The sequence below is a fragment of the Nicotiana tomentosiformis genome, chromosome 4, assembly GCF_000390325.3.
Source record: "Nicotiana tomentosiformis chromosome 4, ASM39032v3, whole genome shotgun sequence".
Lineage (NCBI taxonomy): Eukaryota > Viridiplantae > Streptophyta > Magnoliopsida > Solanales > Solanaceae > Nicotiana > Nicotiana tomentosiformis.
The window spans coordinates 104,038,869-104,053,059 of NC_090815.1; the positions used below are offsets into that span (position 1 = coordinate 104,038,869).

Here is a 14,191-nt window from a genome sequence, read left to right on the forward strand (position 1 = left end):
ATGGACAAGACAAAAGATTATAAACCAGCCCCTTGTTTTTGTTTCTAGCATCAGCTTTCACTGCCAAAACTATGAACTCATCATTTCTCTATTGGCAGACCTTGGCCAGAAGAGAGTGATATTGCAGGGAATAAGGGAAAGATTGGAAAAGGAAAAGAAGCAACTCAGTGATTGCACTTTAGTTCTATTAGTATCATCAAAGAAAACTTCCTTTCATACTCTCGAACAGCATTCTTAATATAAAACAATGTCTAGTTCAAGTGATATCTCCTGTCATGAAAGCTGTGACATTTAATTTGGGTAAACAAGATGACACTTGGCTTATTACTGATTGGTTGCCCAGGATCTAGCCAAACTTAATTTACCAATGTAGCTAACTTTCCCTACTTGTCTAACATAGTAACCACACTTTGTCGACTCCCCAAGATAACAGGATTCTGAAGATTTCTTTCTCTGTTCAATTTGACTATCGAGAATGAGAGTAAGAAGTAAACTGTTTTTCTTAAAACTGGTAAGATAAGAGTAAGAAAGAAAATTGTTTTCTATAGAAACAGAAACAACTGTGAGCATGGCTGGAGGAGGAGAAGGTTTACTCATGTCCTTACGGGTTACAAGAAATCATGGTGCACTCAATGGATGTGCTTACGTAGTGATTTCGTAATTGTTCATTTAAGAAATATAGGTGCTAAGAACTCGAGATTAAATATAAACCTCAAGAAAAGAATAAACGACAAAGCGAGAGATACTGCTAATATAAGTGGAAAATGAAGTGTACTGGAGAGAACAAAGCACCTTACACATTTATGAATTGTCAAATCAGTACGAGGAAATAGGACCAAATATGGGCTAGATCTTCAACAAGAGAAAAGTATTGTACTGGGTATCGGGGTGTTACCTATGGAATAGATAACCTAATGCGTTCAGGTAAACTAACAGTAAGGAGATGAGTGCATGTGTTGGTAAAATGGAAAAAAATAAAGACAAGTGAAATCTTAATGATAAAACAATACTACACTACACAGGGGAACAAACAGATAGCTGTGATCCTACTCCATCGTGCTACCCTGTAACACCACTCAATAGCGTAACATATCTGCTAAAATATCCTACTATTACAGCAAATTATATGAGCTATTTGATATCAAAAGTGTGCCTGGACAATTTGACGTCCGAAGGATATTCCTTCAGAGTGTTGGTTTGTGTCTGCGTGTGTGAGGATCTCTGAGTTGGAAAGTGAATCAATTTAATCAAACTTCTAAACAAAAAGAGTAATAAGTTTTGGAGTATCTCCAATTTTAATTGGAAGTTTTAACATATCAAATCTTGGGAAGTCTTTAACGATTTAAAACTTGCCAGACATTACTGTTTTATTGTAACTAGCTAAAGCACGCATTTCCATATATCTGGGAAGACAAACAATTACTGGTTCTCTTGCAATGAGAACTTGAATGATATTTGACATGTCACCTTTGGGACAGCAATTAGTTACTACGAATTACCATAGAGTATATGCCAATAGTTAGTGATTCTCTTGCAATGAGAATTTTAAGGATATGTCACCTTCGGATTGCATCCAATTACCATAGGGTGTGTTTGGTATGAAGGTTTCCAATTTTCCCATGTTTGGTTGGCTTAAATATTTTGAAAAATATTTTCCTCATTAACTCATTTTCCTCCAATTGGTATTTTCCCTATCAAAAGATTTCCATGTGACCATTTATTTTGAAACTTATACCTGATTAAATATTTTGTCCTCGCCGCTAAACAAAAAGAAGAGCTAGGAAACAGAATATAATTTGGATAACATAGGCAACAAAAGAAACAGGGAACGTATCTGAAGCTATATTAAAATTTCTGACACAAAATTTTTCAAGATATCAGCCTGGATTTTACTATACAAACAAAGGGTCATGGAGACTCACTTCCTCATAGGAATAACTTTCAAATTCCAGCAGCTTTAGCTCATTCTCCCACAGAGATCAATTCAGATGATAATTCTTGGGCCTGGAGATTCTTTTTTGTCTCTTCTCTCAGAAATCTTTTACTGTGTGCCACCCTTATTGGTCTTCCCATAAATTCCTATGGATAAGGATATACTTAAATCAGGTTATTGACATTAACCAGATCCAACAATTCTAGTCCATGAAAAAGGAGTAAATAAAGCACTGGAACAAGCAGTCAACCCCAAAATTACCTTTCCCTCAAAAGAGGATAATGCGGCATCAGCCTCCACCTTGGTGTTAAAAGAAACAAATCCATATCCTGCAGATCGTCTTGGATTATCATTGTTGAATATGACTTCAGCAGAAACAACATCTGCCCCATTAGCCTTAAAGAACTCCATAAGATCCTTAGACCTTGCTTCAAAATGCAAATTAGCCACAAACACATTGTGTACAGGCAGCGGCTTGGACGGCGGCGGAGAAGAAGGTTTCACAGTCTTTGGCTTAGCCCAGGCAAGTCTCAATGGTCTACCCTCAAGTTCCTGGTCAAGTTTTAACATCCAATAATGCAACTCAGCACAAAAAATCAAATACCGATAGAGTTTTTCTGGAAGAGTTAATGATAGAGATACTTACATAGGCTTCAAGATTTTCAAGAACTGCCTTAGCTTCCTCATGAGAACCCATTGTGACAAAGACTAAACCCCTGCTTCTAGTCTTGTTGTACATTGCAACCTTGAGGTGAAAAAACAGACAACAAACCCATCTCAGAAAATACATAATCAAACCTTAAAAAAACTGAATAAGCTCAGGCGGGTATTTGGTACAGCGGAGAATAGTTTCCATGATTGAAATCATTTTCTAGCATTTTGGTACGAGCAAATATCCTTCAAAAAATTTCTCCATCAAAAGAAATGAAGTTGACTTCTTTAACTTATGGATGTAAGTCAATTTCCTTTGCAAATACTACAATTCTTAATCCATAACACTAACTTATGTTGCTCGGACTCTCCGAAAATATGGCCGGATACGTGTCGAATCCTCCAAAAGTAGTGTATTTTTGAAGGATCCGACACTGGTACGACTATATTTTGGAGAGTCCGCGCAACATAGCTTCAACCTCCATTTTCACAGTGTTTTCAATACTTCTTTTTACAACAACAACGCTCGGTCCCAAACAACTTGAGGTCGGCGATATGAATCCTCATTCCTTTCATTTCGCTCAACTTATATCATCATCATTACCAAAATAAAATAAAAGTGCAAGTTAAAAAGATATAGAAATATATATACATATATATATATAATAGTAGTAGCAATAACAATTATAATACTATTAATATAGAAGTTCTCTACCAAGTCTAAAATACATTCCTAACTAGTAGGTATCACCTATATGGTTTTTTCCTCTTCCATGTGCCCTATCTTTAGTTAAGTCTACATTAATTAGGTCTTTCGAGACAACTTCCTTTCATGAGATTCTAGGTCTACCCCGTCCCCTTTTAACGCTTTCCCCTACCATAGCTTCACACCTACAAAGCGGTGCATCTGTAGGTCGACGCAGGACATGACCAAACCATCTCAAACGACTTTCTCTTATTGTATCCTCAATGTGTATTACTTGTACCTTCTGATGAATGTGATCATTTTTTATCTTATCTAATTTTGTGTGACAGCACATCCATCTTAGCATTTGCATTTCTGCAACACTCATCTTGTGGATATGTTGAGCTTTAGCAGCCCAACATTCACTACCATATAACATAGTCGATCTTATAGTTGTTTTATAATTTACCTTTCGCCCTGGCAGGAATCCTTCTATCACATAACACCTTGGTAATACTTCTCCATTTCGACCATCTGGTTTAATCCTATGAGTAACATTTTCATCTAGCATTATATTCTCTTGAAACAACGAGCCTAGATATCAAAATTTTTTGCATTTTGGCACCGCAATTCCATCTAGTCACACATCAATTCACTTTTCTCGTGCTGACTAAACTTGCAGTGTATATTCTCAGTCTTACTTCTACTTATCTTGAAACCGTTACTCTCTAACATGTTTCTCCATAGCTCAAGCTTTCGGATGACAACCCTGCCAGTTTCGTCAATTAGCACAATATCATCAGCAAATGGCATACTTTTTTTTTTTGGTTGACACCAGTGGCGGAGCCACACAGCTCCAAAAGGTGCCAATTGACACCCATTTGTCGAAAAATTATATTATTTAGATAGGTAAAAGTTATTTTTTTATGTTTATATAGTATATGTTGAATCTCTTTGACTTATTCGTATATTTACTTTTTAAAATTTCAACACCCCGTAATAAAAACCATGGCTCCGCTACTGGTTGATACCTTCGCTAGTGTTCCATATTCTTTTTTATAACCCAAAAATCCCCGAGGGCCAGTAGCACACGGTTCACAACTCGATGGATAATGGACGCGCCTCTCTACCACTCTCCACTTAAATACCAGACTTTTGTCGGCCGCAGGGTCCAAACTCATAACACACACCTAACCCACACGCGTCAAGTGCGGCACTTTTACCACTTGACCAAAGCTCTAGGGCTGACATTGTTTTCAATAGATAATAGTACTAGAAGAAACATAAGTGAAACTCTATCTTCATACCTTATCCTGCAGCTTGTATTTTTATCATATGTTACCCTACTTCATATTCAATCAAACACTAGAAAATGATATCATAAGTTAAAACATTTTTCTCCATACCAAAAGCAGAAAATTTTAAAGGTGCAAACCTCAATATCCATAACAGTGCCATATTTCTCAAACAGCGGGCGAAGGTCATCTGCTGTGGAAGTCCAAGGAGTATTCTGAGCAAGAATTCTTGTTCTAGAACCTTCATCTTCCGATTGTTCTTCTTGGTCTTGTTGAGATTCTGGAGCTTGGGTCGACGAAGAGCAATGGGAGATGTAAAGGTAGGATTTGGGGGGTTTAATAGGGAGTAATGGGGATAAAGAAGAAATATGCAAAGAAACGGTAGAAGAGGATAAAATCGGAATTACAGATTGGTGGTGAAGGGGAAACAAAGCGGGAGAAGAAGAAGAAGAAGGGAATTGGGTGGTGGAAAAGTGAAGCTGAGATGGAGAAGACAACAGGCGAAGTAACGCCATTGCAGCTGCTTCTTTTCTAAAGCTGCAGTTGGGATAGTTTACGGGATAAAGCTTTGAACTGGAATTTGGAACTAAGGAGGCGACTGGATAAGGGTCATAAAATAAAATTTTCAAACGGCAATTCCTTTTTATTATGGGTGAACCTATATTATTTTTAGTAAAAAATAACCACATTTCATATGAAAAAGCGAAAACTCAAATTTTGAATTTCCACAACTAGGCTTTTACAACTTTGGCATCATTATTTCGATTTCCAATTTCGTTGTTTGATGTTATTCAAATCCTTGTAACCCTGCTCTCCATCCTATTCCGAGGTAGAAATGATACAAGGTAGCTACTTTAAAGGGTTAATATTTAGGAATTAGCCAATACGTTCTGAATTTCGGTTTTTCAATTTAATTTTTCAGGATAAAAATATTCTGAATTGTCCTGAAGTTAAGATATTTAATTTAAAATTTCAAAACAAAATAAATACTGATTAATCTCTAAATAGCATTCATGAGAATGACTACATGTGCACTTGCCCAGTTGCCCCTATTCCGATCTATGTGATTAGACCTTAGGCGCCAGGGTAGTTTGCGCTAGTTTAACTTCCCTTCTCGAGTAATTTTAAAGAGCAGATATAATCACAATATTGTGCAATTATAATGTGCTTATCCAACTCCAATTCTTGATTAAATAGTTCACTGGATTTGGTGCAATCCCATTCTGAATAGATTGAAGCAGGCTAATACTTAATATAACATTATGATGTTTGTAAAGTTATGAGATAATGTGCTCTCATCATATATATGATATTTTCTTCAAATAGACAAGCTCATAACCAATTTTCTACAAACAACCCCACAAGCTCATTCTTCCAAAGCAAAATCTAAAAACTCACAGTTGTCATCCAAAAGAAATAAAAGATCTACTCTTCTAAGAACAAATGACTAACCACTTTCAAATTCGACTGCAACATAGATTTGGAACACAAAAATGGAACTAAATTGTTGTTGAAAAGTTCAAAACTTGGAAAAGTAACTTTGCCATATGCATAGAGGCTAGAGCCTATACATTTGACAATTTCGACAACGTACAATAGTCTGTTCCATAGGACAAGAGGGGTTACCAACAAGAGAGAGAGGTTGCTCTGATGGTAAGCAACCTCCACTTCCAACCAAGAGGTTGTGAGTTCGAGTCACCCCAAGAGCATGGTGGGGAGTTCTTGGAGGGAAGGATGCCGAGGGTCATTTGGAAACAGCCTCTCTACCCCTTGGTAGGGGTAAGGTCTGCGTACACACTACCCTCTCCAGACCCCACTAGTGAAATTATATTGAGTTATTGTTGATGTTACAATAGTATGTTCCATTGACTTTTGACACAAGAACCCCGTCAATCATCTATATAAAGCATAAAACAGTAACATAAGATATCTAAAAAAAGAAAAACGAAAGGCACCAAAATTAAATCGATAACAGAATTTTCCTAACATTCTCCTAAAAAGATAAAACATGTCAATCAATAGAGCAAACAGACTTCATATCCGGTTAAAAGCTTCTCGATCATCCTTAACACAAGGAAGAACAAATTCTTGAAGGCGATTTGGGGAAGATGACATAGTATGTTACTTTTTACAGTTACCGAGAATCGTAACACCCTTCTTTTAGATACACGAAAAACCTAAAATGAGAAGAAGAAATTGCAGTATGTTACTTCTCCTGCTACTTCTTGCATGATCTATATTCAGGTGAGTTTTCTCGTAAAGGTGATAAAGGCTGCCTCAATGAATCAACCTCGCTGAAATCAAGTTTTCCCTCGACTGGACTGCTTATCTTGGGGCTTGATTTCCTTTTGTTACCCTGGTGAACAATTAAAGATTTACAGAAATATTACGTTATATGAACGGCTGCGTCTAATAAGGCATTGAGAGGAAACAAAAGATCAGGCTAAAAGAAACTCTTAGAAGTTCACCTTTCCAGAAGAAGGTTTTCCAACAGAACTAGGTGTGTTCTTCTCTTTCTGGTATAGCCTTATCAGCCTCTTATTCTCCTTATCCAAAACACTGTTTTCTTCAAACAACACTTGCACCTACATTTCAGAAAATTATCATGTTTTCTCAATTTACATAATCGACAAGAGATCAAACGCTTTTTCTCCCTCTATAAATCTACTTACCTCATCTTCAGCTTTATGGAGATTTATCCTCAAATGTTCCTTTTCTTTTTGCAGAGTCTTGACCTCAGCAGCCAGAGCAACAGCCTTTTGTGTCGATGGCCTCAATCTATCAAAATCAGAAGGCACTTCAGCTGGCAATCAGACAAATTGCGAAACTGTAGACACTAGGGTAAACAGAAGTTAAACTCACCGCTTCCACTTTGTCAACAATCTTTGGCAAACTTCCATACCACCATTTGCCTCCAGAAATGCATGTGCTGTTGATGCAGCATCATCTTTACCAATCAGAGTTTCCAGCAAAGTGTCGAGCAGATTTTCTTCCACGGAAACATCGTCCGTGGCTGTATCATCCTTCACGTATGAGTAGTAACCGAAAAATTAGCCTCCAGTAGAAAGATTCTACGTCGTGCAATCTAGAGATGTGTTAGAGAGTCACCAAAATAATAGGATGTATAACAACTAATTGACAACATTGACCATGTTATTCTTGAAGCAGCCAATTAATTATGTTTAGAAGTATAATCAGCAGGCCAATCACATATCCTCAGAAGAAGGGTCTAATTATCTGAATAGCGATCACACATGAGAAAATGCACCTGAATTCCGGGAAAGAGAAAGGAATAAGCCCTCCCATTGTCATAACAGCAACAGAAGTCCAGACAGGAGTTTCATTACCTTATGTTAAGTTACATGGATTCCCGTCTGAGTATCCGACACTGGATCTAGGTGTTGGATTCATAAACCCATAAATCTAGGATTCGGAATATATTGAAAGGTCATTGAGTCAAAATAAATATAAATAGATTTTATTTAAGCTCTACTATTATTTAATTTAATTTGTTCCATAATAGCACATCATATAATAACAAAAAACAAAAAGAAGAAAAAACCTCTAATGAGCAGTAGGAAAATATAATGGAAAGGAGGCCTACTAACAGACAAAACCTAGTTCATCATACAATAGAAATAGAAACGAAGTCTAATTCCATTGCAAGAACTGGAAAAAAGAAATTACTCCATATTAGAACCTGGAGAGTGACAACAAATGGCAGGCGAAGACTTTCATGTATTCCTCCTCTCAATATCACCAGTAGGTTTTTTATCACCCCCCCCCCCAAACCCACCCACCCACACACACACACACAAAATCAATCTTTCTTTTCTTCTCCTTCCCTCTCTTCTTTCTTCCGTCACCCTTCATTTCTAGAATGAATCCCACTCACACACCGATGTGTTGTGTCAACACCAGTCAAAAACGATAATGGGAGAATTCGTGTAACATAGATCTTATGCTTAAATCCAAAATTGAGACATTGGTACAACAGAAGGCTTGAGAGACCTCGCCCTAATGTATGCTATCATCGGAGAACTTCAACCACATCATAACTCATGGTTAAAGAATGAAACAATGAACAAAGTCATGAACCTCATATTACCCACATACAACAGCTCTATGGAGCTTGTGTCGAAAACTTTCCCACAGCAGAACCAATTTTAAAAATCCTAATGAAATAACATGAATAGTTTAAGCAACAGCAAAATTCATTTGCTTCCCTGTATCATAAACCTCATAGACTCTAGAGACCTCGAACCTAATGTATGCTACTACCAGAGATAATTTTACGACATCATAACTCTTAGTTGAAGAATAAGACGATGAACAAAGTACCATAGACCTAATGCCTAAAACCCTGAAGATGGAGACCTTATGCCTAAACTCCTAAAATGGAGACATTGGTACAAACGTCTTGAATGACCTCAAACCTAAATGTACGCTACCATCAAAGATACTTTAATCACATCATAACACATATAGTTGATAAATAAGGCAATCAACAAAATATATAGACCTAATTCTGAAAACCCATAAGTGGAGACCTTATGCCTAAAACCCAAAGGGAGACAGTGGTACCAACACAAGGCTTAAGAGACCTCAAGTTTAACTACGCTACCATCAAAGTTATTTTAACTACATCATAGCTCATGGTTGAAGAATTGGGCAATCAACAAAGTCGTGGGCCTCATTATATCCGGATACAACAGCTCTATGGAGCTTTTTGGGTCGAAAACCTCTTTCAAACCAGATTAGATCTCAAAAACCATAATGAAATACAACAACAACAACAACCCAGTATAATCCCACTAGTGGGGTCTGGGAGGGTAGTGTGTACGCAGACCTTACCCCTACCCTGGGGTAGAGAGGTTGTTTCCGATAGACCCTCGGCTCCCAAAACCATAATGAAATAATGCGAATAATTTATGTTGCAGTGAAACTTCAATTGTTTCCATGTAACCACTAACCCAACCCCAGAATACAACTTTGCAATATCAAATCATGACCAGAGCATTGACAACAGCAGTCTTACGACGTGTATATAGTGGGAAAAATATCCTCAATGCATATTTGTTACCGTTTCAATTAATTGTAGCATTCCCCAAAGAGATTAAGGAAACCTAATTTGGATTATGAGGAAAATCTCTCATGAATTCCTCCCTGAAATATCAAGCTTGAGGGTATTAGAACCCTATATATGGAAGTGATATTCTAATGAGAAAACTTTAATATCACCACACAATTCTTTCATGAAGCATTGCCTCAGATGTTTCTAGCACTGCCCTGAGAGAATATAAGTCATCAATACAGGTGCCAGTAGTTGAAATCTAAAAGTCATGGATATTACTCTTTGACGGCCAAAAAGCAATTATTAGGTTGTGAAGTATCCAGACATAAATACATTCAACTACTACATGCTACCAAAATATTTTCACTTGTCCAAGTGATGAACAAAATGCTACATACTTCCGGAGAAGAGGCAGGTTAAGAGGATTTTCTGTGAATCCAACTAATTTCTTTTAACATTCTTCTGTCAAAACTATGCATGTGAGTAAGTCAAGTTTAATAGGAAAGAAGGGCTACCCTCTAATGCATATCTAATAATATACAATCCATAGAGCACGAACATAAGAGATGTATAGAGCATTATCAGACAATCAAATTATAAATATCATACAGCAATTTTGATGTAAAAGATAAAGAGTAACATAATTATCGGTAGATATTAATGTAACATTCACAAAATCCCAAAAGCTTTCACTTTATCCTAATGAGACTGTTGTTACATTATCAACAGAAAATATAACAAATTATTAAGTTACTTCTTCTGAAAATGAGTAGAGACAAGCTTCTCAAACTCGACACTATAGGGTTCCTAAATCATTTGTTTTGACGTTGATCAAGTTCAAAGTACTTTGAATCTAAACTTAAACATCATTCAGAGACCTGTCACCTGTGTTAGTACATTCAGCATAAAATCAAATTTAAACCCCCCCTTACCCCTCCATATTGGCCTGATATGCGAACTACGAACAATTCATCAATGAACACCACATAACATCAAATTCAACAGAAGTTAAACATGGAAGAGAACCAAAAGAAAAAAAAAAAGAATTACATATACATACCAGTTGGGCCTCATATTGTGACTTGTAAAAATGCAATTCCTCAGATAACTTCTGAACCTCCTCCTCCAGATCATGAACTCGAATCTCAGCTTCCTTGGCTCTCTCATCCGCCTCATTTCCAAAATCCATTAATGCCTCGCGATCATGATCATACAAAGAGCACTCTTTCTCCCACCTCTTGCATTGTGCCAACAAGTTCGAACACTCCACCGCCAATCTCTGATTTTCCTCCACAAACTTCTTCAACGCTGAAGCATTCATACTTGACTCAGCCTAACAAGTAACAACATTAACAATAAAGAATCAATACTTAAAACAAACATTTGATTTTTCTCAAAGTAAATCAAAGAGGAGGGTAAAAAGTACAAACCCTAGTGCGTTCGATTGTTGCATCTTTCTCTTTCAATTTAGCTTGTAGAGAAAGATACTGATTGCGAAGGTGAGTAAGGGATTCTTCAGAGGCGCGAAGCTTTAATTGGAGTGTTTGTGTGGAAACAGGGAGGCCAAGAGAGTACTCGATCGATTCACGAATGTAATCTTCCGTTTCTTGTGAAAGATCCATCTTTCAGACTTCAATAAACCCTAAAATGAACACAAAATTCTGATTCAAATTTTCCGGTGATTGGAACAATTGTGGAAAGAAAATCAATCTATCAACGATTTTTATGTCATCGAAATTAGATGTGAGAGTTTTGAGAAGTGAGAACGGAAGAGCGGTTTTGGTCTGAAATGAGGGTTTTGGGGGTCTGAATTAGTATTGTTTTTTATTTGTTTGAGATTTCGAAATGGGAAGTGGGAAGCGCTAGCCGTTACAGATTTGTTTGGGACGCGGTGGGACCTGCGGATCTAGATAAAGGCCTGGGCCATCTAAAGCACACATGAGTATTGGGCTTAGGCAAAGCTATGTGGGTTGATTTGCACAAATAGAATAATTTGATGTCATTGTTTACCTGTTGTCCCAATTTAAGTTTCGCGAAAATAGCCCCGATACACAACCGGACGAATGGAAAAGTTGGCTACACATCGCAAGTTTCGTCGGACAACCAAAACTCTCCGGCGAAATTGTGAAAAAATAGGCTAGTCAGTTTTCAGACTGATAATTGAAAAATACTCATTGTTTATAAAGTCATTAAAATAGCTATTATTTGTTGAAACATGAAAAGTTCCAACATAATATGCAGGATTATGGAGCTCTGCATATAAACTTCTAGCATATTATGTTGAAACTCCAGAACACGGAAAGTTCCAGCATAATATGCTGGATTATAGAGCTCTTGTGTATTAACTTCCATCATATTATGTTAGAACTCCAACACATTATGCTAGAATCTCATATGTAAAAAAATCGAATATCATTTTTCCAGATTTTAAGGGTATTTTTATTCAAATTTTATCTTTACATTAAAAAGAGGTCAAATTTCGATTAGTTTTAAAATTGTGGCTATTTTTCAATAATCAGTTGTAAATCTAGCTATTTCTGATTTTTTTTTCCTGGCAAAATTTGGTACTACTGAATTGTTTAGGAATGTTGTCTGACTAACCAGGGGCGGCTCAACGGATCTTGTGGTCTAAGGCGAAACCATATTGATAGGCCCTTAAATTTATTTTATTAAATTTTTACACTAACAACAAAATTTGCTTTCTAAACAACAAGTGATGGATTATCGGATGTTGAGGTCCAGAACTCAAAATGAAACTTTTGATTTGGCTCTCATCACAATCAAGAAAAAGAAATAAACGTACATAACGTAATAGCTTAACTTTTGAGTATTGACAATGTCAAAAATATTTATTCCTTCTAATCAATTTAAACGATAATTATAGTTCATTATATTAATTAGTACTAGCACTAATCGGTGAATATCTAAAATAAATTCTAAATAACCTAATATAATATGTGAATTACTCAAAAAGAAAATCAATGCATGAACTTTTGTGCTCATGCAATTTCAGAGTTTAAAATAAATTTGGGGCCTTCAAATTTTGGGGGCCTAAGGCAATGGCCTTACTGCCTAGCTTTTAGAGTCCCCCTGTGACTAACAAATCTTGTATGAGTTGTTCAATTGTTCATAAATTTTTTTGGACGGATAAAACTTAATATTATCTTCATTCTTTCTTATTAAATTATTCATAAATTTTGCCGTATAGGCAAATATTGCATGTATGGTTCAATTGTTCACAGATTTGCTAGACTGATAAAACTTGGCACTATCGTCGTTCGTACCTATCGAGTTAAATTGCCCACAAGCTTTGTCGAATGGACAAATTTTGCCTGCGTTGTTCAATTGCATGTTCATAATTCTTTTGCTTTTTGGAAGTTAGAACGTCAACCTGTTTGGCCAATCTGCAAAAATCAGCTTATTTTGAGAAGTGTTTTTTCTCAAAAGTATTTTTCTCAAAAGTATTTTTGGTGATAAGTAATTTGTGCTTGACTAATTAATTTGAAAATCATTTTTGAACAACAATTGGTGTTTGGCCAAACTTTTAAAAACTGCTTTTAAGTGTATTTTTTTCAAAAGCGCTTTTCAAAAAAGTACTTTTGGAGAAAAGTTATTTTTTTCTACTTCTCCAAAACTGTTTATGCTTCTCCTCAAAAGCACTTTTTTCCTTCCAAAAACTTGGTCAAACACCTCAATTTTGGAAAAATAATTAGAATGGGAGAAGCTTGACCAAACGGGTTAAAATAATCGATCAATTGATTATAACTTGATTCGAGGAGGGAGAATATGAAATTATTAAGAATGAAGAAAATGTATTCTGCTTTAAGATTAACAACTAGGTTACACTTTATTACCCATAGGGGAAAGAAAGAATTACTCTAAAATATCACTAAGTCTTTATTTTGACAATGGTACTGTTAAACTAAGCGAGCAAGCACGTAAAAGTAAAGCTTATCTCAAAAAAATCATTTCTTTAATAGCAAAATATTATCTCATGTAATATCTCCGCATGGTTGGTTGCAGAATACGGTAGTTTAAGTACTTTCACATCTTTAATAGCTAGATATTATTTTATGTAATTAAATATCATAGTAGTAATTATTTAAATCACCATGGTTGTTAATAGCCAAGTCACTCAATTTTACTTTTTGTTTAGAGGTTGTAGGCATTTTCGAAATTATCATGTTCATGATATTAAATTTATTGAGATTCGTGTAATTAAACACCACTTAATGCTACGGTCAATACTTTGTGATTACGCTAGCTTTACCCCAATTAAGAACTCAAGCGAGACTATTACAGCTTGTTTGGATGGTTGTTACCTATTGTATTGTATTGTTATTCCAAAATAATATTTGTTTTGATTGTTTATTTAAAATTGATTGTATCGTATTGTTAAATTTATTATTTCGGAACAATCAAAAGCCCCATTTTATGAAACAACCGATTTGGTATGGTGGGATCGTTTCCTATTTTCTTTTCTAATTATGCCCTTACTTATTACTCTATAATTCTATTTTATCATTTAATTTTTATTTTATTTTAACTCCAAA

The 14,191-nt window shown here is 35.8% G+C and overlaps 2 protein-coding genes across 2 annotated transcripts; both read right to left on the reverse strand.

Annotated features, from left to right (window-relative positions):
* Nucleotides 1–1,820: 1,820 nt before the first annotated feature.
* LOC104086893 (28 kDa ribonucleoprotein, chloroplastic) lies at nt 1,821–5,200 on the reverse strand. Its single transcript, XM_009591241.3, has 4 exons — nt 4,705–5,200; nt 2,580–2,678; nt 2,195–2,485; nt 1,821–2,079 (listed from the first exon to the last, which is right to left on the reverse strand). Exons 1-4 carry the CDS (start codon nt 5,077–5,079, stop codon nt 1,963–1,965), a joined length of 882 nt encoding a protein of 293 aa, XP_009589536.1. The 5' UTR covers nt 5,080–5,200; the 3' UTR covers nt 1,821–1,962.
* Nucleotides 5,201–6,524: 1,324 nt separating this feature from the next.
* On the reverse strand, nt 6,525–11,424 carry LOC104086892 (uncharacterized). Its single transcript, XM_009591240.4, has 6 exons — nt 11,069–11,424; nt 10,699–10,971; nt 7,427–7,587; nt 7,237–7,342; nt 7,033–7,149; nt 6,525–6,920 (listed from the first exon to the last, which is right to left on the reverse strand). Exons 1-6 carry the CDS (start codon nt 11,258–11,260, stop codon nt 6,783–6,785), a joined length of 987 nt encoding a protein of 328 aa, XP_009589535.1. The 5' UTR covers nt 11,261–11,424; the 3' UTR covers nt 6,525–6,782.
* Between the last annotated feature and the right edge of the window lie 2,767 nt (nt 11,425–14,191).

Bases quoted from the DNA above. Each gene is read 5' to 3' on its own strand.
- LOC104086892 (XM_009591240.4), bottom strand. From the start codon at position 11,260: ATGGATCTTTCACAAGAAACGGAAGATTACATTCGTGAATCGATCGAG. The intron at 7,343-7,426 runs GTGAGTTTAACT...TGATTTTGATAG, and splicing joins TTGTTGACAAAGTGGAAGCG to ATTGAGGCCATCGACACAAA. The intron at 7,150-7,236 runs GTAAGTAGATTT...TCTGAAATGTAG, and splicing joins TCCATAAAGCTGAAGATGAG to GTGCAAGTGTTGTTTGAAGA.
- LOC104086893 (XM_009591241.3), bottom strand. From the start codon at position 5,079: ATGGCGTTACTTCGCCTGTTGTCTTCTCCATCTCAGCTTCACTTTTCC. The intron at 2,679-4,704 runs GTTTGCACCTTT...TTTCACCTCAAG, and splicing joins GCACTGTTATGGATATTGAG to GTTGCAATGTACAACAAGAC. The intron at 2,080-2,194 runs GTAATTTTGGGG...CCTTATCCATAG, and splicing joins TATCCTCTTTTGAGGGAAAG to GAATTTATGGGAAGACCAAT.